The sequence below is a fragment of the Theropithecus gelada genome, chromosome 2 (assembly GCF_003255815.1).
Source record: "Theropithecus gelada isolate Dixy chromosome 2, Tgel_1.0, whole genome shotgun sequence".
NCBI classification, from domain to species: Eukaryota; Metazoa; Chordata; class Mammalia; order Primates; family Cercopithecidae; genus Theropithecus; species Theropithecus gelada.
The window spans coordinates 87,777,096-87,799,748 of record NC_037669.1 but is presented as its reverse complement, the minus strand read 5'-3'; the positions used below and the strand labels follow the sequence as shown (position 1 = coordinate 87,799,748).

General features: G+C 57.7%; 1 protein-coding gene across 1 annotated transcript in view; it reads left to right on the top strand.

Moving 5' to 3' along the window:
• The window catches only part of DNAH1 (dynein axonemal heavy chain 1), an 85,014-nt gene that overhangs the window by 35,128 nt on the left and 27,233 nt on the right, over positions 1 to 22,653 (top strand). The window contains exons 17-45 of the mRNA XM_025375515.1: positions 249 to 331; positions 1,711 to 1,852; positions 2,305 to 2,460; positions 2,860 to 3,058; positions 3,137 to 3,390; positions 4,588 to 4,800; positions 6,366 to 6,530; positions 7,214 to 7,335; positions 7,499 to 7,604; positions 8,160 to 8,339; positions 8,849 to 8,989; positions 9,525 to 9,688; positions 9,919 to 10,032; positions 10,762 to 10,950; positions 11,259 to 11,364; positions 11,990 to 12,103; positions 12,604 to 12,753; positions 14,246 to 14,332; positions 14,441 to 14,627; positions 16,049 to 16,140; positions 16,323 to 16,477; positions 18,340 to 18,517; positions 19,428 to 19,622; positions 19,713 to 19,832; positions 20,046 to 20,204; positions 20,287 to 20,394; positions 21,508 to 21,648; positions 21,790 to 21,950; positions 22,459 to 22,616. Coding sequence (XP_025231300.1) covers positions 249 to 331; positions 1,711 to 1,852; positions 2,305 to 2,460; positions 2,860 to 3,058; positions 3,137 to 3,390; positions 4,588 to 4,800; positions 6,366 to 6,530; positions 7,214 to 7,335; positions 7,499 to 7,604; positions 8,160 to 8,339; positions 8,849 to 8,989; positions 9,525 to 9,688; positions 9,919 to 10,032; positions 10,762 to 10,950; positions 11,259 to 11,364; positions 11,990 to 12,103; positions 12,604 to 12,753; positions 14,246 to 14,332; positions 14,441 to 14,627; positions 16,049 to 16,140; positions 16,323 to 16,477; positions 18,340 to 18,517; positions 19,428 to 19,622; positions 19,713 to 19,832; positions 20,046 to 20,204; positions 20,287 to 20,394; positions 21,508 to 21,648; positions 21,790 to 21,950; positions 22,459 to 22,616 — 4,339 coding nt within the window. The remainder of the gene's footprint in view (positions 1 to 248; positions 332 to 1,710; positions 1,853 to 2,304; positions 2,461 to 2,859; positions 3,059 to 3,136; positions 3,391 to 4,587; positions 4,801 to 6,365; positions 6,531 to 7,213; positions 7,336 to 7,498; positions 7,605 to 8,159; positions 8,340 to 8,848; positions 8,990 to 9,524; positions 9,689 to 9,918; positions 10,033 to 10,761; positions 10,951 to 11,258; positions 11,365 to 11,989; positions 12,104 to 12,603; positions 12,754 to 14,245; positions 14,333 to 14,440; positions 14,628 to 16,048; positions 16,141 to 16,322; positions 16,478 to 18,339; positions 18,518 to 19,427; positions 19,623 to 19,712; positions 19,833 to 20,045; positions 20,205 to 20,286; positions 20,395 to 21,507; positions 21,649 to 21,789; positions 21,951 to 22,458; positions 22,617 to 22,653) is intronic.

Here is a 22,653-nt window from a genome sequence, read left to right as displayed (position 1 = left end):
TGTGAGCCGGGGCTTCAGAGCTCTGCTGTCTGGGGGTCGGGGGATGGAAGCTGGAGGTGTGGTGGCCATGGCTGTTGGAACCCTGAGCCTGATGCTGCCCTTGCACCCTGGGCCTCCTCTCCCGGCCCAGGCCTCCCGATCAGAAAGAGAGCAGCCCCTCTCTAGCACCTGTCTCTCTGGGGAGCCAGGTTCCGATTACCCACCCCTCCCTGGCACCCGTGCAGTCTCATTACCACCTGTCTGTGCAGGAGCGGATTGTGAAGGTCATGGATGACTACCAGGTCATGGATGAATTCCTCTACAACCTCAGCTCAGATGACTTCAATGACAAGTGAGTGGGAGCTTGACCCCCATGCCAGGTGCGGGTTGGAACGTGAGGGGAGCTGCTGAGCTGCAGAGGCTCCCAAATGCCCCGGCTGCCAGTCTGTACAGTCTCCCCAGAAACGCCCCACTGAGATTCCAGAGGCCAGGGCTCCACACATGGGCCGAGAGCAGCCAGGGCCAGGTGGCCAGTGGGGCAGAGGGAATTCATTTGGGCCTCTTGGCCTCAGTGGCTCCCCAACCCTGTCTCTGTCCTGTCAGTGGCCTGGCACACATTTTGCTTGTTTATTTTTTGAGACAGGGTTTTGCTCTGTCACCCAGGCTGGAGTGCAGTGGCACAATCTCAGCTCATTGTGACCTCTGCCTCCCGGGTTCAAGTGATTCTCCCTGCCTCAGCCTCCTGAGTAGCTGGGATTACAGGTGCCCACCACCAAGCCCGGCTAATTTTTGTATTTTCAGTAGAGACGGGGTTTCATCATGTTGGCCAGGCCGGTCTTGAATTCCTGACCTCAGGTGATCCACCTGCCTTGCCCTCCCAAACTGCTAGGATTACAGGCGTGAGCCACCGCGCCCAGCCTGACACACGTATTTTACTGTGGACCTAGGGTTTCCTGTTTGTGGCTGGTGCCCTTTGGGGTTCTTGGGAGCACCGAGAGAGGCAAAGCTCAGCCTGGTGGGCAGTCCCTGGAGAGGGGCATTTGTCCCCACCCAAGTCAAAAGCCTGTGGGAAACAGCCTTAGGTGCCCTTTTCCAACCAAGCCATACTGAGGCCGCCAGAGACCCCACACCCATTGCTGCCTCACAGGTGTTGGTGGAGTCAGGACCGTCAGGGCCCTGCCCAGGAGAGGGAGACACTGGCAGACAGGGCACCCGGATGCTCAGGGGGAGCTCCCCCAGGGTCAGCATCCCTAGGCCGGCTGCAGATGGAATCCCCACATCCCACAGATCCCCTATATCAGCTGGGCAAAGGGAGTTGGTCTGACCTGAAGGCAGCTGGCCTGAGGGCCCTGGCTAGAAACTGTGGCTTTGCCTCCTCTGAGGAAAGGCCCCTCTGGCCCTTGAGGCTTAAGAGGGGAACTCAGCCTCACTCTTCTCACTTCCCCTTGGTCCCCATCACTGCACTGGGCACCTTGGGTCTGCATCTCACTGGATGCAGACTGCAGCTCCCAGTGGGCAGGGCAGCCTCCCTGATGGTGGCAGTAGTGCCTCCCAGCTCACCTGCACTTCCCAGCTGTCCGACCCTAAGGGGCCTCCACAGCTGCCTGGATTTCCCCTGATCCCCCTTCTCTCTGGCTGCCTGGGTGCCTGGTGGGATGCCCCTGCCTGGCCTTGCCACTCCACCACTTCAGCCGCGATATTTCTCCCAATCCCCACCCCCATCCCGGCCAGATGGATTGCCAGCAACTGGCCTTCTAAGATCCTTGGGCAGATAGAGCTGGTGCAGCAGCAGCATGTGGAGGATGAGGAGAAGTTCCGCAAAATCCAGATCATGGATCAGAACAACTTCCAAGAGAAGCTGGAAGGGCTGCAGGTGGGGCACAGCTGCAGGCTTGGTGCTGGACACACCCCCCACCACACGCACACACAGTTCTCCAGGGCCTGGCCTCACTTCTTGCATTCAGGAGGTGCTGAGTCAACATGTGATGGGCGAGCAGATGGATGAATGAATAAATGGCTGAAAGAATGAACCCAAAGGCCAAAGAGATGCCTAGGCAGCAAGCTCCAGAAAGATTCAGAGTAGTAAAGCTCCCAGCTCTTCTGTTGTGTCCTTGGCAGCCCACTGGGCAGTGGGCACAGTGTCAGGGCACTGGGTCTCCCCTGGCCTTTCTGTGAGGAACCTGCTCACTCCAGGAGAACAACCTCCTTAGAACTGAGAGGAGTGGATGTCCTGGGACCTCTGGTTCCCTGGGTTTGCATGGGAAGGCGTGGACACAAGTAGGGCTGCAGGGGCATCTGACCCATTCATTGCTCCTTGGCCTGCAGCTGGTGGTAGCTGGCTTTTCCATCCACGTGGAGATTTCGCGAGCACACGAGATCGCCAACGAGGTGCGGCGCGTTAAGAAGCAGCTGAAGGACTGCCAGCAGCTGGCCATGCTCTACAACAACCGCGAGCGCATCTTCGGCTTGCCCATCACCAATGTAGGCCTCCTGCAGGCACCCTTCCCCCATCCCTCCAGGCTTGAGGAAGCATCTCATGTAGATGCAGCTGCCAGGGGGCAGGGCTCTGGCATTTGGGGGCAGGACCCAGCAGGCTGCAGAGTGGAGATAGCCCAACCCTGGCCCTCAGGTTGAGGAGGCCCCTGGTACCAGGCAGGGGGCCTGGTACCAGGTCAGCCCAGGCCTGGTGCAACAGCTCAGAGCCCAGATCTCGGGTGGGAAGAGAAGAAGGGAGACCAGGCCCAGGTGTGTGGCGGCAGGGTCAGGGACAGCAGCCAGGAGTAAGGGAGAGGGAGAGGACCTGGCCCAAGAAGGGGCAGCATGGAGAGAGACTGGGGAGTGTCCCAGGACAGCCCCATCCCTGCCCTCCTGTCCCTGCAGTATGACAAGCTCTCCAGGATGGTGAAGGAGTTCCAGCCCTACCTGGACCTTTGGACCACAGCCTCTGACTGGCTGCGCTGGTCGGAGAGCTGGATGAATGACCCCCTCTCTGCCATTGATGCCGAGCAGCTGGAGAAGAACGTGGTTGAAGCCTTCAAGACCATGCACAAGTGCGTGAAGCAGTTCAAGGACATGCCAGGTAGGGAGACAAGCCGGCTGATCTCCTCCTCCCTGCCTCTGCCGCCTGCCTCTCATGCCTTTCTGTCCTACCCGGCAGCCTGCCAGGAAGTGGCCTTGGACATCCGGGCCCGCATCGAGGAGTTCAAACCATACATCCCGCTGATCCAGGGACTGCGCAACCCTGGCATGCGGAACCGGCACTGGGAGACACTGTCCAACCAGATCAACATCAACGTCAGGCCCAAGGCCAACCTGACCTTTGCTCGCTGCCTCGAGATGAACCTGCAGGACCATATCGAGAGCATCAGCAAGGTGGCCGAGGTGGCTGGCAAGGAGTACGCCATCGAGCAGGTGGGCAGCCACCAGTGGGCCCAACCACCCCAGCCAGGCCCTGCCAGACAGCCTGGCCTCCTGCTCTGGCAACCACAGCCACTTGGGAGGATGACAGTAATAAGCCCCATCCCTGGGGCCATGAGGCCCAGGGATTGAGATGCATTCTATTAAGTGAGTTAATAATGCACATAGAGTTCTTGACAGTGTCCACCATTGCTATTATTCTTCAGTTACTCCTCTCAAGAGCCCCGGGAAGGAGCTGATAGCATTAGCCTCAATTTAACAGATTGAGTCAGGCCGGGTGCAGTGACACATGCCTGTAAATCCCAACACTTTGGGAGGCTGAGGAGGAAGGATCACTTGAGCCCAGGAGTTTGAGACCAGCCTAGGTACATAGGGAGACCCCCATCTCTACAGAAAATTAAGATATTAGCCAGGCATGGTGGCACATACTTGTGGTCCCAGCTTCTTGGGAGGCCAAGGCTGCAGTGAGCAGTGATTATGCCACTGCACTCCAGCCAGGGAGACAGACTGAGACCCTGTCTCAAAACAAAACAAAACAAAACAAACATACATCAATTAAGGCTCAGAAAAGTTCAGCAACTGGCCAGGGTGACACAGTAAATGCCGGAGGTGAGACCAGCGCCCACACTCCTGCTAATCTTAGCTGCCTCCCAACATGTATGTACAACCACATGCAGCACATGTCTAAGAGTGAAATGGGCTGAACACAGTGGCTCATGCCTATAATCCCAGCACTTTGGGAGGCCAAGGCGGTGGATCACTTGAGGTCAGGAGTTCGAGACCAGCCTGGCTAACATAGTGAAACTCTGTCTCTAATAAAAACCCAAAAACTATCTGGGCATGGTGGCGCACACCTGTAATCCCAGCTACTCACGAGGCTGAGGCAGGAGAATTGCTTGAATCTGGGAGGCAAAGGTTGCTGTGAACCAAGATTGTGCCACTGCACTCCAGCCTAGGTGACAGAGCGAGACTCCACCTCAGGAAAAAAAAAAAAAAAAAAGAGTGAATTGGCCCTGAATTCAGACAAGGGCTCACATGGGACTTGTTGCCAAACAAGCCGAGAGTATTTGTCAGAGGGGCCATGTGGAGGTCATGGCCAGGTACTGTCTGCTGCTTCCCTGGGCAGGGCTGGTCAGACAGCATCAGGACCAGCTCCTCCTGGGACTCAGCCTGGCTTGTCCCCCACCCCAGGCACTGGACAAGATGGAGAAGGAGTGGTCGACCATCCTGTTCAATGTACTGCCCTACAAGGCGACAGACACCTACATCCTGAAGAGCCCGGACGAGGCCTCGCAGCTGCTGGACGACCACATCGTCATGACCCAGAGCATGTCATTTTCACCCTACAAGAAGCCCTTTGAGCAGCGCATCAACTCCTGGGAGAACAAACTGAAGCTGACCCAGGTCGGCCCTCCCCCCAGTCCTTCCCTTATTGCTCCCCCAATTCAGAGAGCCCGGCCCACAGGTGTCACTGATGGTCTCCGGGTGGGGTTCAAAGCGTCGCAGTGCCTTGCCCCTATTCACACAGCCCTGGCTCTCTGGCGGACCCCGCCCCAGTGCATTCAGAGGGGGGCAACTAGGATGGGCTCTCCATCCATGAGGTTCAGCTACTGAATGAGGCAGATAAGGGTGTGTAGGGGCAGTATTTTGGTCCCAAAATGTGGCTGAGGATGGGCCTGAGAACTGCCAGCCGGCCTCCCCAGGGCTGCCTGAGCTTGGTACAACCAGGATCTCCAGTACTGACACTTTCTGGGCCAGATATCACAAGGCCCCAGAGCACCTCAGTACCCTTTCCAACCCTGTCCTGAGCTTCCATTCTCGTCTCATTTGGAGCTACCTTGGTTGAGGGGACTGGGCCACCAGGGACTGTGCTTGTCTTGGGCTCTCAAGGCCAGAGGCAAGGGCTGCCCACAGAGCCCTGGAGGGCAGTCCCAGGGCCAGCCTGCAGGTGTGACTGTGATATCCCTTTCCCCTGGCCTCCCTGGGAGCTGTTCAGAGACCTCCGGTGAAGGCCAGAAGCAAGTGAGGAGGGCTCCTCTGTGTGCCTGGACCACCCAGAGAGGCCTGAGCTGGTCAGCACTGTCCCAGGTCTCCCTCTGCTCACGCTGTCCACTCGACCTGGAGTTCGATGCCCGCCTTCCATCTCCTCCAAGGCCCAGCACCAAGCAGCCTTGCCAAATCTCCCTCACCCTCCTTCAAGGGGTTCCCACCAAGGCCATTGTCAGTGCCTCTTACAGAGTCCACTACACATGCTGGGTCCATGATTCAGAGGCAGAACTGGCTCCCTAGTGGGCTGTGGGCCCCTCGAGGGAAGGGACCAGGCCACGTTCCCTTCTATTTCCCCTAGTGCCCACCAGGGCCTGGCACAGTGCTGACACTGCTGACTGTGACCCCCATCCCATGAGGAAGAAATGGATGAGTGTGTGAGTTTGCGCTGATGCGAGAAGACAAGAGATACATCCTGAATTGGGATTTTGGAGGCAGAAGGGGGAAATGGCTCATTTTGAAGATGTCTCACCCTTGGACTCATGTTTCAGAGAGTATTTTAGGACTCTCACACTCAAGACCCATTGGATCTCAGAGAATCCTGGGGTCATGGACCCAGAAGTCCTTCCAGGAAGGAGGCTGGTTTGTCTCCCAGGCTCCAAGTCTTTCCTATCACTGCAGGCTTTGCTGGCGTGGGTGTGTTCCTTCCTTTGGAAGAGCAGCTCCCCCAGCTCCTTTGGAGGCTTGGGTGTCCTGTGGGGATGTGGGACTTCTCTGGAGGGCAGGCATCCCTGTATCCTCTTTGTTCCCTGGAGTATCACAGATGACAGCACCATCTAGAAATCTCCCTGTAGACACTGGCTCTGGTGTCCAGTGCTCTACCCAACATGCTGGTGGGGTGAAATGTCTCAGTCATGGGGACAAACCCCAGCTTGGACCCTGACAGTCCATATCACACCCCTCCCTGCCCCTCCCCTCCCCAGGAGGTTCTGGAGGAATGGCTGAACTGTCAGCGGTCCTGGCTCTACCTGGAGCCCATCTTTAGCTCTGAGGACATCAACCGGCAGCTGCCTGTGGAGAGCAAGCGCTACCAGACCATGGAGCGGATCTGGAAGAAGATCATGAAGAATGCCTATGAGAACCGGGAGGCAAGCTCAACGGGGGTGGGAGGGGCAGCTGGGATGCCCAAGGGCCCTGGTCACGTAGTTTCCTAGTCTCTTCCCTCCCTACACAGAAAAAGCTGGTAGCTGGCTTACTGAGGATTTGTTCTTCTTTTTTTTTTTTAGACAGAGTCTCGCTCTGTCATCCAGGCTGGAGTGCAGTGGCACAATCTCGGCTCACTGCAAGCTCCGCCTCCCGGGTTCACACCATTCTCCTGCCTCAGCCTCCCGAGTAGCTAGGACTACAGGCATGTGCCACCATGCCCAGCTGATTTTTTTCTTTTTTTTTTTAGTAGAGTCGGGGTTTCACCATGTTGGTCAGGCTGGTCTTGAACTCCTGACCTCAGGTAATCCACCCGCCTCAGCCTCCCAAAACACTGGGATTACAGGCGTAAGCCACCGTGCCCGGCCCATATTAGCATTTTAGAAGCCCTGACAAGTCCTGCAGCAAAGCAAACTCTTTAGCTTTGTTTAACTCTAACTTGTTTGACCATAGAATTTTTTCTGTGGGGCTGATGGATGTAGCCACTGGCTCAGGCAGAATTTTTCTGCATCTTCCTCCCCAGTCCCTGCTGAGGGGCTCTGGCTGGTGAGGGTGCTCTGGGACGAGCCTGCCTTGCTACCTGGACCATGCTCACCGCCCGTTTCTGTGCATGGCCTGGGTCCTGCAGGTGATCAATGTGTGTTCCGACCTGAGGATGCTGGACAGCCTGCGAGACTGCAACAAGATTCTGGACCTGGTGCAGAAGGGCCTCAGCGAGTATCTGGAGACCAAGCGGAGTGCCTTCCCCAGGTGGGCGCCACTTGGCCCATGCCCACTCCACCACTGCCTGCCCATGAGGCTGAGGCGTCCAGGGCCCTGCTCAGGCTAGGGTGCGGGGATGTCCGTAGTGCTGGGGCAGCTGGGGCCCAGGGAGCCTGCACGACCCGATTCCTCACCCCTGTTCCCCTGGCAGATTCTACTTCCTGTCAGATGACGAACTACTAGAGATCTTGTCACAGACAAAGGACCCCACGGCCGTCCAGCCACACCTGCGCAAGTGCTTCGAGAACATCGCCCGGGTGGGCAGCAGGGCCCGGGGCTCAGGGCCAGGAGCATGGGGCATCTTCCCAGGGAGAACCTCTCTCCTTTTGTGATGAGCTCTTTTAGCAGGAAACGTGGCAAATGACATTCCTGGTCTTTGGAGACACCCCCGGGGCCTGTGGGAGGAAGGTCAACTGCAGAATCTCCAGTTCAGGGCTGGGAGCCCTGGATTTCCAACTCACCAGGGGCTCCCTGTCTCCCCAGCACACTGCAAAACCCATGAGGCCAGAGGCCTGTGACCTGCTTTGTCTTCCCTTATCTATTTGGGAGGCTGGGGACATGCAGGGCAGTCAGCCTCCTTCCCCAAAACCTGCTTCATGCCAGGCCTGGGCTGGGGCCTGAACACTGCTGGGGAGAAGGCAGGCCATCCAGCCTGGGAAGGCCCAGCCAAGATAGACTCTCGGGGGGACGCGAAGTCAGGGCTCTCTTCCTGAGGTGGAGGGCACCGGGCAGGCTCAGCGCTGGGGCTGTGGTGGCCAGGGCATCTGGGCATACCAGAGGTGACCCCACTTCTGCTCCCCCACTGCTCGCAGCTGCTGTTCCAGGAGGACCTGGAGATCACGCACATGTACTCGGCCGAGGGGGAGGAGGTGCAGTTGTCCTTCTCCATCTACCCCTCTAGCAACGTGGAGGACTGGCTGCAGGAGGTAGAGCGCAGCATGAAGGCCAGTGTGCACGACATCATTGAGAGGGCCATCAGGGCCTACCCCACGGTGAGCCTCCCGCAGCCCATACAGTCTTCCGCCCCTGTGCCCCTCTGTTTCCTCTCAGTGCTTTCCTGCTCCAGCCGGCCTCGTCCTCAGGCTGCAGCCATGAGGGCCCTGGGGGCTCAGGAGGGACTCTGAAGTCTTTCCTTTCTGTACACACTCCATAAAGTGAGACTCACTCCTAATGATCATCGGGACGGCTATTCCGTTCCCAGCACTCACTGGGTGCCAGGCTCCAGGCTGGGCCCTCTCCTGTAGTCTTTCTCTCAGCCCTATGACCGTGACCTGCAGCTGGGCTCTAGGTGACTCCCCAGCCTGCAGAGTCAGTTCAGAGATGTCTCTGCCACCCCGAGAAGCCCAGAGCATAAGGGCTTCCCTGCTCTAGAGGGACTGGTGGCATCAACAACTGGAGTCAAGTCTGAAAGGCCAGAGCATAGACAGCATTCAGAGGAAGAAGAGAGAACGGGATTGGGGCTGCAGCTGTCCAGGTCAGCCTGCCCATGTTGTCTTCCCAGATGCTCAGGACCCAGTGGGTTCTGAACTGGCCTGGCCAGGTGACCATCGCTGGGTGCCAGACCTACTGGACCATGGAGGTGGCAGAGGCTCTGGAGGCCGGCGACCTCAGAAGCCGGCTGTTCCCCCAGCTCTGCCAGCAGGTTGGAGTCAAGAGGACCCCTGTCTGTCCCCCTCCACCCCCAACATGGCACAGGAGGGCCCAGTCCCAGTCCAGTCCAGGAGCTTTTTCCTATATTGAGCCTGGAAGAGGCCCAGGGTTGGGTCTAAAGGAGAGGTCAGACACCCTTGAAGTGTCTTACAACCAGCCACCCACAGGAAGGATGGGCCTGAGGCGATGCCGCCTCCCCAAGGGTCAGTGAGGGAGCCATGCGCCTGGTCCCTCCTGCACAGTACCGCAGGTACCCCTTGCCCTGTGCTCCGGCACCTTGCCAGGCTCCCCCTCCCGGCATTGAGGGCTCAGACAGCACCACATGCTGCAGGGAGGCAGACACCAGGCATGTGCCTCCATTCTACTTCCTTCCTCCCCCAGCCTGGTCCCTGCTTCCCTCCCAACTCAGACCATCAGAGCCCCCCGGGATAGAGGGACCGTTCGTGGTGGAAGCCCACCCTCTATGAAAGGGGAGGGTGAGCCTCCTCGTGGTACCCTGATTTTGACAGTGCCCCCCACTCCTGCAGCTCAGTGATCTGGTGGCCCTGGTGCGAGGGAAGCTGTCCCGTATGCAGCGGGCAGTGCTGTCAGCACTAATCGTCATTGAGGTCCACGCCAAGGATGTGGTGAGCAAGCTAATCCAGGAGAACGTGGTCAGCGTGAATGACTTCGAGTGGATCTCACAGCTGAGGTGAGGATGTGGGGGGTGCCCCCAGGGCCAGAGCAGCTGCCAGGAAGGGGCAGGGGAAAAGAGGAAAGTCAGTTAGCAATAAGCTGGTCCCTGTCCTCGAGGCTCTGGGACAAGCTGGGCATGTGTGCCTTGATGCCCTCAGTCCCAAAAAAACTCTCTCTCCTTGACTATATATCCTGCCCAGTGGCCCACAGCTCCATAGCCAGGCCCCCATCTCCCTGCACCACCAGGTACTACTGGACAAATAATGACCTGTATATCCGTGCTGTGAATGCTGAGTTCATCTATGGCTACGAGTACCTGGGCAACAGTGGGAGGCTGGTGATCACGCCCCTCACCGACAGGTGAGCGTTCCCTTCTTGCTCCTCCCACCCTCCCTCCAGTTCTCTCTGGCCCAGGAGTCCAGGGACCATGGCCACTCTGGGGTGATCTAGTCCATCAGAGCAGAGCAGGGTTAAGACCAAGGGCTTTGGGCTCAGATCTCAGTTCTGCCCGTCACAAGCAGAATGACTTCGGGCAGGTGACTTGACCCCTCTGTGCCTGAGTTTCCTCTGAGGCCTCCTCAGGGTGGTAATGAGAACTTCATGAGCTGACACATGTAGAGCTCTCAGCACACGTGTGGCACTCAGTGAGCATCTAATGGGTATGCACTTTCCTGTTTTTATCCGTCAATTCCTCCTTTAATGTGCCAAAGGAACTGAGCTGAGAGACATCATGGGTGAGCCCTTTTCTAATAGTTCTCTCCTACCTCAGTCAGTCACGTCATCTTGCTGCCTGTGTCTAGCACCAGCTGGATTTTCAAGCTGTGTTTTGAGTGAGGGAAGTCAAGTGTGGCCACATGTTGGCCATCCCCAGGGGTCCCTGGGCAAAGTTGGGCAGGGCAGTGAAGTGGGACAAGGAACACGCTGGGCAGGTGTCCACAGGCTCCAGTCCTGACCCTGGAGCCGGGCTGGGCACACCCAGGCCCCCCAGAGGGGAACGGGGCTAGAGGCCCAAGCCCACAGGAAATTTCAAGGAAAGGGGGAGTGTCTAGGCTATGTGCAGCCCGAGCCCACCTCCTCGCTCTCCTGCAGGTGCTACCTGACACTGACCGGGGCCCTGCACCTCAAGTTTGGGGGTGCCCCAGCTGGCCCAGCGGGCACAGGCAAAACTGAGACCACCAAAGACCTGGGCAAGGCCTTGGCCATACAGACCGTTGTGTTCAACTGCTCTGACCAGCTTGACTTCATGGCCATGGGCAAGTTCTTTAAGGGGCTGGCCAGGTGAGGCTGGGCCTGAGGGTGGCACAGGATGGGGTAGAACAGCCAAACTCTCCTTGGGGAGGACTAGGTGAGGACATTGCCTGAGAGGGGCCTCAAAGGATGGTGGAGGGGACAGAAGGGATTAATAGGCATCAGGGCTTGGTCCCGGGGGCAGTGGGGTGGGGAGTGGCAGTGGGTTGAAGACTGAGCTGATGGAGATTGTCCCTGAGGGCTTCCTCCTGAGTGGAGTTGGAGGGGGCCCTCAGAGGGAGGTGCCCAGGTTGGGCTCTGAACACATGTGCCCCATCCGATGTTCTGGCCTCACTCAGTGCCGGGGCCTGGGCCTGCTTCGACGAGTTCAATCGCATCGACATTGAGGTGCTGTCTGTGGTGGCGCAGCAGATCACCACCATCCAGAAGGCGCAGCAGCAGCGGGTGAGCCTGGGGGCGCCGCTCTACTCCCTTGGATCTGCCACACTCGTGCCACCATACTGCTCCCCATTGCAGGCTGAGAAGCCAGGCGCTAGGGTCCGCCCTGGGTCCAGCCTCTCTTGTCCCAGGGGGCACACCCTCACCCCAGTCTGTGGGCAGCTCCCAGGCCAAGCTGCGGGGGATGAAGGAGTCCCCTCCTCGTTACATCCTGACCTTTATGGAAAGCCCCAGGCATTAGTCCTCTCTCTAGCCACGTGCAGGGCGGCCAGGAACCTTGTTCTGGAGACAAGAGCTGAGAGGCTGGCAGTTACCTCCTCCTCAACTCCCCTAGTCAGGCTGAGCTTGCTTGGGGCTGGGGAATTGAGGGTGGAGTGAGTGGGAAGCAGGAGATGTGGAGACCTCCAAGGGCCTGAAGCCAAGAGTTGGGAGGCCATGGGCAGCCAGCCACTGGGGCCTGAGGTTTCAGGCCAGATCCTGAGAGAGGGTCCAACCCATGGTCAGGGGTCCAGGCCTGGCCTACCAGCTACAGCCAGGACAGGGGCATCACCAGGGGACAAGGGGTCCACTCAGAGGAGGGGACAAGGCTGGGCACCCTAGTCCCAGGCAAGTCAGCCTCTCCCTGCTGCAGGTGGAACGCTTCATGTTTGAGGGTGTGGAGATCCCACTGGTGCCATCCTGCGCGGTGTTTATCACCATGAACCCAGGCTACGCTGGCCGCACGGAGCTGCCTGACAATCTGAAGGCAAGTGCAGGCCCAGAGTGGCCCAGGAAGCACCAGAGCTCTGGCCTGAGTTCAGAGAGGCTAAGTCACTTATGCAAGGACACAATTGCTTGGACTCCAGGGACTGTGATTCCCTGTGGCAGTCCCCTAGCCATGGAGGGGAGGCCTCAGGGCCTCAAACTTGTTCTCAGGGTGCTTCTCATGGGAGAAGTCAGGCTGCCTAGGGATGTGGTGTGGAGGGGGAATCTTATGAGACCGGTTCACCCTGGGCCTTCAGGAGAAATAGGAAAACAGGAGCCAAGAGGGGCATCTCCTGGGAGTCATGTGGGGGCAGGTTTGGATCAACACAAAGGATCCACTCCAATGGCAGAGCTGCCAGCCTCAGGGGAGTGGAAGCCTCAGCTGTGGCAGGCTTGGTGCAGCAGAGAGTCCCAGCGCATTGGGGAGGAGGGCCGGGTGAAGCTGAGGGTGCTCTGGGAGTGAGCTCTGTCTGCTATTCACATGTGCACCGTGTGCCCCAGGCGCTCTTCCGACCCGTGGCCATGATGGTTCCAGATTACGCCATGATCGCTGAGATCTCCCTCTATTCCTTTGGCTTTAATGAGGCCAGTGTGCTGGCTAAGAAGATCACAACCACCTTCAAGCTGTCTTCTGAGCAGCTCAGCTCCCAGGTGCGGTCCTGCCCTGATGGGGTTCCAGGGTCTGAGAACTTCTGCCTGCTCCCAGCCTCCAGGGCACCTGCTGAGGGCCAGGCTCTATGCCCAGTGCTTTACAGGCATTACCTTGTGGGCTGCTCCCAGCAATCCTTGGAGATAGGAGTTACATGCCCATTTGTCAGTTGAGGGCATTGAGGTCCTAGGTAGCTAAAGGTCTGGCCAGGCTCATGCAGTACACAGCAGCGCTGGAGCAGGAGCCAGGAACAGACGCCCATCTGGCTAGTTCAGGTGCAAGAGCCTCGATCATTAGGGCACCAAGAGCTTCAGAACCCCAGGCTGGGAAGCAAGTGCACTTGGGCCTCGTGGGGACCAGAACAGGACACCAGGCCCTCCGAGCCTCCCAGCACCACCATCCTTCCACTCAGTGTGCTGAGCCCAGATTCTAAGGACAGATGGGGCGGCCCAGGCACCAGTGCTGGTGGATGAGCTTTCCTGTTCAGCTTGGTTCCCAGGCAGGCCCCCACTTTGCAGCAGCAGAGACGAGTCCCACCTCTGGGCTGACATGCTAGCAACTTTGTTTTCCATCATGATTTCAGAAAAATATCCCTGGTGTCACCCTAATGGGCCTTCTCTGGGTCACCTGTTCATCCATGAACACCAATGACTGTGGTCAGGGGTAATCAGTATTATCTTTGGCCAGATGCAGTCCACCAAAATCTATGAGCTAGAAAAGATGCAGCCTGTTACCAGGAAAAGCAGCGGCAGTTCATCACGGTGCACTCCTAGGTGCCGGCGCTCCCACACACCCTTCTTTCCAAAATGCTCCGCACCCCCAATCAGAGCAACTATCCCACATGGTTTTGGAAATGCACTCAACCCTTCCCAAGTAGAAATGACCCAAAGTCAAGCCCAGCCTCTTCATGCGGCTCCAAGTCCAAGATTTCTGGACCATATGCTAGTCTATGGATTGGGTCTATATGGAGCCCTCTTGGTTGGGCACCGTGGGGCAGAATGATTAATTTAACTATTTCCAACACACTTACTGTGTAATGAAGAGAAACAGGCTAGGGAAAAAACCACTGTGGTGTGGCCAAAAAGATGGGTCTGGAGAGATGTTATGGGAGAATGTTAGAAGGAAGCTCAAGGGCCATCAAGGCCAAGTTGATTGTTGCACAGATGGGAAACTCCTTCATTCGCTTTTCCAGCACAGCTAGAGTGCCTTCCTGCCCCTGGCCATGTGCTGGGACAGTGATCAAAGGATGCAGGATGGGTATCAGATAAAGGAGGGGGCTATCGGGACAGTAAAGTACAGGGTGTCTGGTGAGCCCAAAGAAGGGGCATCTGCCCAGGCTGGGCATGTAGGTGGTCCCAGCAGCCTGCAAGGGAAGTGCTGTGAGCTGGTGATGAGAATTGGCCAGCTGCCAGGTGGGAGGCAGCGTGTTCCAGGCAGAAGCCTCGGAGAGGGACAGTGCTCACCCATCCCATGCCTCCTTCTGTATGGTGACAGGATCACTATGACTTCGGGATGAGAGCCGTGAAGACTGTGATCTCGGCTGCTGGGAACCTCAAGCGAGAAAACCCCAGCATGAATGAGGTGAGCTCCACCCAGCAGTGCTCCAGGAGTGGAACTCTGGGAGGGCTCCTGGGCAGCTGGAGGGCAGCTGGCCCACCGCCCTGAAGGCTCGGCTGGCACCTGCTGCAGGAGCTGATCTGCCTCCGGGCCATCCGTGACGTGAATGTACCCAAGTTCCTGCAGGAGGACCTCAAGCTCTTCTCTGGGATCGTGTCCGACCTGTTTCCCACCATCAAGGAGGAGGACACGGACTATGGCATCCTGGACGAGGCCATCCGCGAGGCCTGCAGGAATAGCAACCTCAAGGACGTGGAGGGTGAGCCTTGGGCCCTGAGTGTTCGTTGAAGGGCTGGCCCTGGCCACCTTGGAGTCCAGGTCAGGGAGACAGAGACAGGACAGTCCAGCCCCTGGGGCCCTCACACCTGGCCAAGTGTGCTGCAGGCCCAGGCTCTCAGCCGAGCAATCCAGGGGTAGGGCAGATGTCCTGGCCCAGTCTCCACCAAAACCTTCCTGGTGGTGGGGAAGCAGGCATTGTCCCCTTCCCAGGCCCTCCTTCCCGTGTGGGCTGAGAGCCCCAGGCTTCTCTTGGGCCTTGCTTCATCAGGGCCTGGACCTCACTGGGGTGTGACTGGAGCTTCAAGGCCATGTTCTTTGCACCCCAGGCCACTTCACCACAGCCACTACTCACCTCTTCCAGAGGCCTCTTGGCTCCACCCCACTAGCGGGACTTGCCCATGTTCCTTGTTGAGTGACACCCCTGGCGTCATCGCGCTAAAAAAGAACATTTGGGTCCTTCCTTCACTGACTTGTTGCAAAGGCCACCACGTGTCTGGGAGGGCTGTGGGACACACTGCCCTCAAATAGACTCCCTCTCATCCCAAACCTTCACTCTTCATAGTAGGATGAGGGTCTCAGTTCATCCCTAGCCGGCCACCCCCTCCAGCAGGTCCTTTGGTGGGGCTGCAGGGGGAGCTCCTCTGGGAAACCATGGCCGGTCACCCTGGCCACTCAGGGCCCTCCTTGGGGCCCTGGGCAGTTGATGTGCTCCTGCTCAGCCCTGCAAGGCCTCTCCCAGGTGCCTTCCATTGTGCTTCAATTCCACATGCGGCTCTAATGCTTCCTCCTCTGGTCACCTCCTGCACCCCCGACCCCAGCAGGCTTGTTGAATGAAGCCTCAAACTCTTCTCTCCCTCACAGCCTTAGGTCACCTTCGCCATCCCTGGCTAATTGGGCCCTATCCCTTTGGCAGAGACCACCCTTCTTGGGCCAAAGGGAGGCATTTATTCCCTACCCCGTGGACCTGGTCTCTGCCTGCTGGCAGCTGTCTCTATAGCTCCTGACTGACCCTAGGATCTTGTCTCTAAGAAGTTTGCTCATAGGAGTCAGCACTTAATTGAGGTGGTGCTCTCAGCAGGCCAGGGCTGAAGTTGGGGCCTGTGACAGCTGACACTGAGCAAGCTGGTGAAGGCTGACCACCTGACCAATGGCTGTGAAGGAATGGTGGTCACAGTGGAAAGAATGGCTGGCATTTACAGAGTTTCTACTCTGTGCCAAGTTCTGTGCTTAGGCTTCACCTGCCCTTGCCTATGATGTAGGTGCTACCACCGTCCTCATTTTATAGATGAGGAAATTGGGGCTCAGGGAGTGCAGTGACTCACCCAAGGTCACACAAGCTAGTGGTGTGGCCAGGACCCAAGCCCATGCTCTGACCCTTGGGCCCCATGCCATGTCCCCCAGGCTTCCTGACCAAGTGCATCCAGCTCTACGAGACCACGGTGGTGCGACACGGCCTCATGCTCGTCGGGCCCACAGGCTCTGGCAAGAGTACTGTAAGCAGAGCCAAGCTTGGCAGCCAGTGTCCAGACAGTGGGCCTGCAGGGGGTGCGGCTTCAACAGGGGTTGGCCTCCATTTGTGCCCCTTGGCATAGAATACCCCTCCCCGCCCCGTGGTCCCCAGCCCACTCCAGCCCTGCTCTCTGGGAGCCTCACTCTCAGGCGGTCCGTCTCCCAGTGTTACAGAGTCCTGGCAGCTGCCATGACGTCACTGAAAGGGCAGCCATCCATCAGTGGTGGCATGTACGAGGCTGTCAACTACTACGTGCTCAACCCCAAGTCCATCACGATGGGCCAGCTGTACGGGGAGTTTGACCTCCTCACCCACGAGTGGTGAGTGACCCCCAAGTCCCACCAGTGATGCCCTGCTCCCAGACCTCTGGAGGCTGTTGGCTGCAGACACCCCTCCCTCAATTAGCCCAGTGGAAGGCCAGGTTCTGCAGTCCAGCGTCTGGGATTCTATTCTCCATTCTACTTCCTTGCTGAGTGATTCTCCTCACCCCCCAGGCCATGGTTCCCTCGTCTGTAAAGTGGGGGACAATAATGGCACCATGCTTATGGTAAGGCAAGAATGACTTAACACGCTCAGTGCCTCTGCAGTATCTGGCCATTGTTATGACATGAGAGAAGCTGGTGAGCCCTCTCTGGGCCCCCACTCCCAGGCCGGGGTGTGCATTTTAGGGGAAGTGCACTGAGATGGGAGAAGGGCAGCTGGATGGAGACTGCTGAGACATCAGAACCTGAGGGGCCTTTCTCTAAGGCTATTCTGTTTCTCCAGACAAGAGTCTCCAGTTCTCTGCTGGGGGTGTCTGCTTGGCTCCAGTGTTCTGGGAGCCCTGTAGGGGATGGTCACTGGGAAGGGACAGTCGCCCACCTTCCACAACATGAACCTGTACTGCTTCCCCCATTTCTGATGAAGATTCTCCCCCATATCCACTCCAGTTTCTTATGTAGGTAGGCGGGGGGGCTGGGGGTCAGACCAGAAAAAGGTCCCCTGTTAAAAAAAAAAATTATTCAATGAAACTTTTTTTTTTTTTTTTTTTGAGACTCAGTTTCGCTCTTGTTGCCCAGGCTGAAGTGCAATGGCACCATCTCGGCTCACTGCAACCTCCGCCTCCTGGGTTCAAGCAATTCTGCCTCAGCCTCCCGAGTAGCTGGGATTATAGGCATATGCCACCACGCCCGGCTAATTTTGTATTTTTAGTAGAGACAGGATTTCACCATGTTGGTCAGGCTGGCCTCCAACTCCCTACCCCAGGTGATCTGCCCACCTCGGCTTCCCAAAGTGCTGGAATTACAGGTGTGAGCCACCACACCCGGCCCTCAATGATACTTGTTAAAGCATGCTGAGGAAGAATGTATTCAGGAGCATGGCAGGCACAGAGACCACTGCACTGGGGCCTTGTAGTTAAGGGGAGAGACCAGGCTCTGAATACAGCATGGGTCAGTGGGAATCTATAGTCAAGGGGCAGGGTGAGCATCAGTGGGTGGAAAATCCAGAGGAAACATCAGTGGTGAGGGGGATTCTGGCTGAACCAACCTAACAGGATTCCAACTGAAGGCAGGCCTCAGGGTAACCAGACATCACCTGGGGGTGGTGTAGGGAAGGAGCCTCAAGAGTGATCAGATATCAAGGGTTCTGGCTAAACTGACTTAGCAGGGTTCTTTGCTGAAACTGGATTTTACAAGGATGTGCATATATGGACACCTAGGAGAAAGTTCCAGAGCCTAAGGCTGGACCAAGCACAGCATCTTTGTCAGCCCTACCAGCCCCTTCCCTGGTGTGTGCTGCCTCTGAGGTCTGAGGCCCCTGGGTTCTGAAGCAGGACCTGGCCACTTCTCACCACGCTGCTTTCTCTGCTCTGTCATTTACCCTCCTCCATCCCTGTCCATTGTCTTCCAGAGCTGTGCTGCCTCCATCTCTGCTGTTGCCTCCTCCCCTGTCCCTTTTTCCTGTTGGGATTTCACCTTTAATGGGGCTTCAGCAGGGCGGGTACATAAGCACATGTCTTCATTACACCATGTGACACCAAAAATTCCCACTTTTCCTATTATACTTTTTAAAAGGACAAAGAGATTGAAGGAAAATGTAAAGCAGAGCCCGCCCACCTGGGGGCCAGGCTTCCCTGGGAGCCAGCTGTGCTCAAAGCACAGCCTCCCTGATGTCTCCAGCCCTCTCCTCCCTGGCGCTACAGGACAGACGGGATTTTCTCCTCGCTCATCCGGGCCGGGGCCATCGCCTCCGACACCAACAAGAAGTGGTACATGTTCGATGGGCCGGTGGACGCCGTCTGGATTGAGAACATGAACACGGTGCTGGATGACAACAAGAAGCTGTGCCTCAGCTCTGGGGAGATCATCAAGCTCACAGAGGTGCACCCACCTGTCCACCTGCCCACTCTCCTCCAAGGCTGGGTGGGCCTGGAGGCTGCACCATGCTGGCCAAACTCTGCCCCCTCACCCCTTTCAAGGCCATGGGTGCATCTCAGGCTGTCACCGTGACTCAGCAAGAGCCCTCCTGCTAGCAGGAGCTTAGGCTCAGCTCCTAATGCCCCTCCCTGGCCTGAGCTCCCACACCTCAGGGTGTCCCACAGTTGTTCAGAGCACCCTTTATACAGACCCTCTTTCTGTTGTGTTCTGAGTCCACCAGGATGCCTGTCCCACTGCTACCCAGTTGATGCTGCCTCTTGCCTCCCAGGCCCACTTTCAGTCATGTTGCCTCAGTAGGGTCAGGTGGGGTCAGGTATGCATCTGGTCCTGGCAGTGTGCCCGGGGTCTGGGAGATGCCTGGCACAGACCACCATGGGGACCTGCCTGGTGTGTGAGGGGCAGTTGTCAGAGAAAGAGGGATATGGCCTGGGCACAAGAGCAACTCACAGGTCTACACTGAGTTCAGCTCTTGAATCCTTCTAAAAGCAAATAGCTGGCAGTCAATGTGGACCTGTGTCTATGTGCACAGGGGTTGGGGGGTGCTCTGGAGCAAAATACACAGTTCCCATCAGATGTCCCCAGGCCTCCAGGGACCCCAAAATGCCCTCACCCCAGTCTGGTCAGGGAGCTCCAGGAATCTCCTGGCTTGGGGTCCTCCTCAGGGCTCCAAGGAGAGCCTATTATCAGCTAAGGACCCAGCGTTCCTGCATCCCACCCAGCACTGCCCCTGCCCCACAGCCTGCCCACATCACCCACTTACAGGATGTGCAGCCCCTCCCTGCAGCCCTGCAGCCCTTTCTCCAGGCCTGGGGACTGGCAGCCAGCCCACTCATGTGGTTCGTCTTGGCACCAGGCAATGACCATGATGTTCGAGGTACAAGACCTGGCGGTGGCTTCACCAGCTACAGTCTCCCGCTGTGGCATGGTGTACCTGGAGCCCAGCATCCTGGGGCTCATGCCTTTCATCGAGTGCTGGCTGAAAAAGCTGCCCCCCTTGCTGAAGCCCTACGAGGAGCATTTCAAGGCCCTCTTTGTCAGCTTCCTGGAGGTGAGTGAGGCCATGGGTATGCCTGACCCCGGCAGGGCAGCAGGGCACTGTGGCTGCCAGCCATGAGAACCGGGTGCCTGCTCCCTGCAGGAATCCATCTCCTTCGTTCGGTCCTCAGTGAAGGAGGTGATCGCCTCAACCAACTGCAACCTGACCATGAGCCTCCTCAAGCTGCTGGACTGCTTCTTCAAGCCCTTTCTGCCTAGAGAGGTACTGGTCCCTCTCCCCACACTGTTCTCCTTGCTCTCTGGGGCCTGAAAGAGAGAATTGGATTGGTGCAACATGGGTCACGAGACCACCTGTCCAATTGGCTGTAGAGAAACAAAGCTGTGTGGCAGAGGTCAAGACATGCCCCTGCTCCACTTCCTCAGGCCGCTTGATACTGTTCCTGTCTCAGCCTGATACTGTTCCCTTCATCCCCAGGGCCTCAAGAAAATACCCTCTGAAAAGCTGAGTCGCGTCGCAGAGTTGATTGAGCCCTGGTTCATCTTCTCCCTGATCTGGAGTGTGGGTGCTACTGGGGACAGCAATGGCCGCACCAGCTTTAGCCACTGGCTAAGGCTCAAGATGGAGAACGAACAGGTGAGAGCTGGCAGCCCCCAGGGACCAGGAGCCTCAGCCCTGCTGGGCCTCACAGCCTGCTTCTCCTCCTGGTTCCTGGCAGCTGACTCTGCTCTTCCCAGAAGAGGGGCTGGTGTTCGATTACAGGCTGGAGGATGCGGGCATCAGTGGCACCAATGACAATGAGGATGAAGAGGAGGAATACAAGCAGGTGGCCGCAGGCCCTCCCCAGAGACTGCACAGGGAGGGTGGCTGCTGTTCCCACAATGAATTATGGCCACACAGGGAGCGGTCACATTGACGGCCACCAGGTCTCAGGCGGGGGTTATTTACATCATCCCATGAATCCTCATGGCCCTGTAGAGTGGTTACTGTTGTGCTTGTTTTCCAGATGTGGCAGAACTGTACTTGAACCTAGGGCTGGGCTGAGAGGGGAGACGTTCCAGTACCTCCCTTTCCAGCCATACACACTGCCTCTTCCACATTGATGCGGAGCCCAGGGACTGCCCACCTCAGTTCCACTTAAAAGCCCCATTTTCCCCAAGACTGGGCTCCCCAGGGGTGGGGGGCAAGCTCTTGAAGCCTGCTTTAGTGTCCTCATCGCTGCTATCAGCTAGCAAGGGCTCCAGGAGCCCACCCTCATCCCAAGGTCAAGACCCCAGCCCAGGAGGACAGAGGTGGAAAGGTGTCTGTAGAGACCTGTCCATTACTGTGCAGGGTCCTGCTGGGGGCTCCCAGGGCGCATTTGGGTCTAACAGTTAGGACTGTGCCCAGTGGGATGCATTGGTTTGGCTGGCCGTAGTGATCCCCCCATCAGGGGACGTCTGCAAGCTGGGTCAGGGCTGCTGTGAGTGAAGGGATTTGTGCAGGCAGGGATGGTGATGGGAAGACTGGACCCAGTGGCCTCTCAGCTTCCAGCTGATACCAGCGCCCATGGTTCTGGCCCCCACATTTCTTGGGTAGCCTGAAACTAAACAGCAAACACCTTTGCATTCTGGGCTGTTCAATTCTCGGAGCGTCTCCTTTCTGCAGAGACTCAGGGCCTGGCAGTCCTTAGGGAGCCCCCAAACTGGGCAGGGAGAGCCCTCCTATGCAGTTGTGCTCAGTCCCCATTCTTGGCTGTTTGTGCTGGGAGTTACCCTCCCCATGCAGAAAGCAGGGCACAGGACTTTCTGTTTCCACCGGAAGCAACCCTGCCCCTGGACCCTCTTGCCAAAGCCTAGCTGTGCAGCTCCTGGCCCTTCTGCACTTGGCCATGGGGCCGCAGCCGGGAGTGGGGCAGGAAGGGGTTCCAGGCCCACCGCCGAGCCACCTGTGATTCCAGGTTGCCTGGGTGAAGTGGATGGACTCCTCAGCTCCATTCACCATGGTACCAGACACCAACTACTGCAACATCATTGTGCCCACCATGGACACCGTGCAGATGTCCCATTTGCTGGACATGCTGCTCACCAACAAGAAGCCTGTGAGCACCCCCAGGCCCTGCCTCCATCGTCCCCAAGGCCTACACTGGGGTTTGACCAGCCTCCCACACTGATGCAGGGGTAGCTCCTCCTGTGCACCAGGCCCACTGCGTGCTCCTTCTGTGCCATCCCTGCTCTGCCAGGTGCTGTGCATTGGGCCGACAGGCACGGGGAAGACACTCACCATCTCTGACAAGCTCCTTAAGAACCTGGCACTGGAGTACGTCAGCCACTTCCTCACCTTCTCAGCCCGCACTTCAGCCAACCAGACCCAGGACGTCATTGACAGCAAACTGGACAAGAGGCAGGGCACCCCTCCCTCCTTCCTCACCCCTGCGTTCCCCTGGTCTGGCCGACCCAGCTGTTGTCCCACCTCTCCACCAAATTATGCTCCTGGGTTTGCCAGAAACCTCCAAGGGGGAACTGGCAGCCCCTCAAGGGGCCCAGGGTTCCCTCACAGACTGCTCCAGAGCCTTCCCTCTATCAAAAATTCCTACAAAGCTGGTCAGCGGGTGGGTGCTCGCCCTGGCTGGGCCCTTGGGCAGGGCCCTGGGTCTGTCTGTGAGAAGCCTGTTGTCCATCTGCCTGCGAGGTGAGACTCACTTTGAGGGAGCTCAGACTCAAGTCAGCCTGTCCCAGCAGTCCCAGGACACTCAGAACAAGGATGAGGGTGGGTCAAGACATCTAGCAATTTGGAGGAGGCTGAAATTTAGCAAGGGCTTCCCAAAGGGAGAGCTGCCACCCCGTTGCCCCTGGATTCTCAGAGGACCTGGTGCCTGTGGGTGCTGGGCTCACACAGCCTCTCCCCTCAGGCGGAAGGGTGTGTTTGGACCACCTCTGGGGCGCAACTTTATCTTCTTCATCGATGACCTGAACATGCCGGCCCTGGAGACCTACGGCGCACAGCCACCCATCGAGCTGTTGCGCCAGTGGATGGACCACGGCGGCTGGTACGACCGCAAGATCATCGGTGAGTGTGGCTGGCCTGGCTGGCAGGGCAAGGGCTG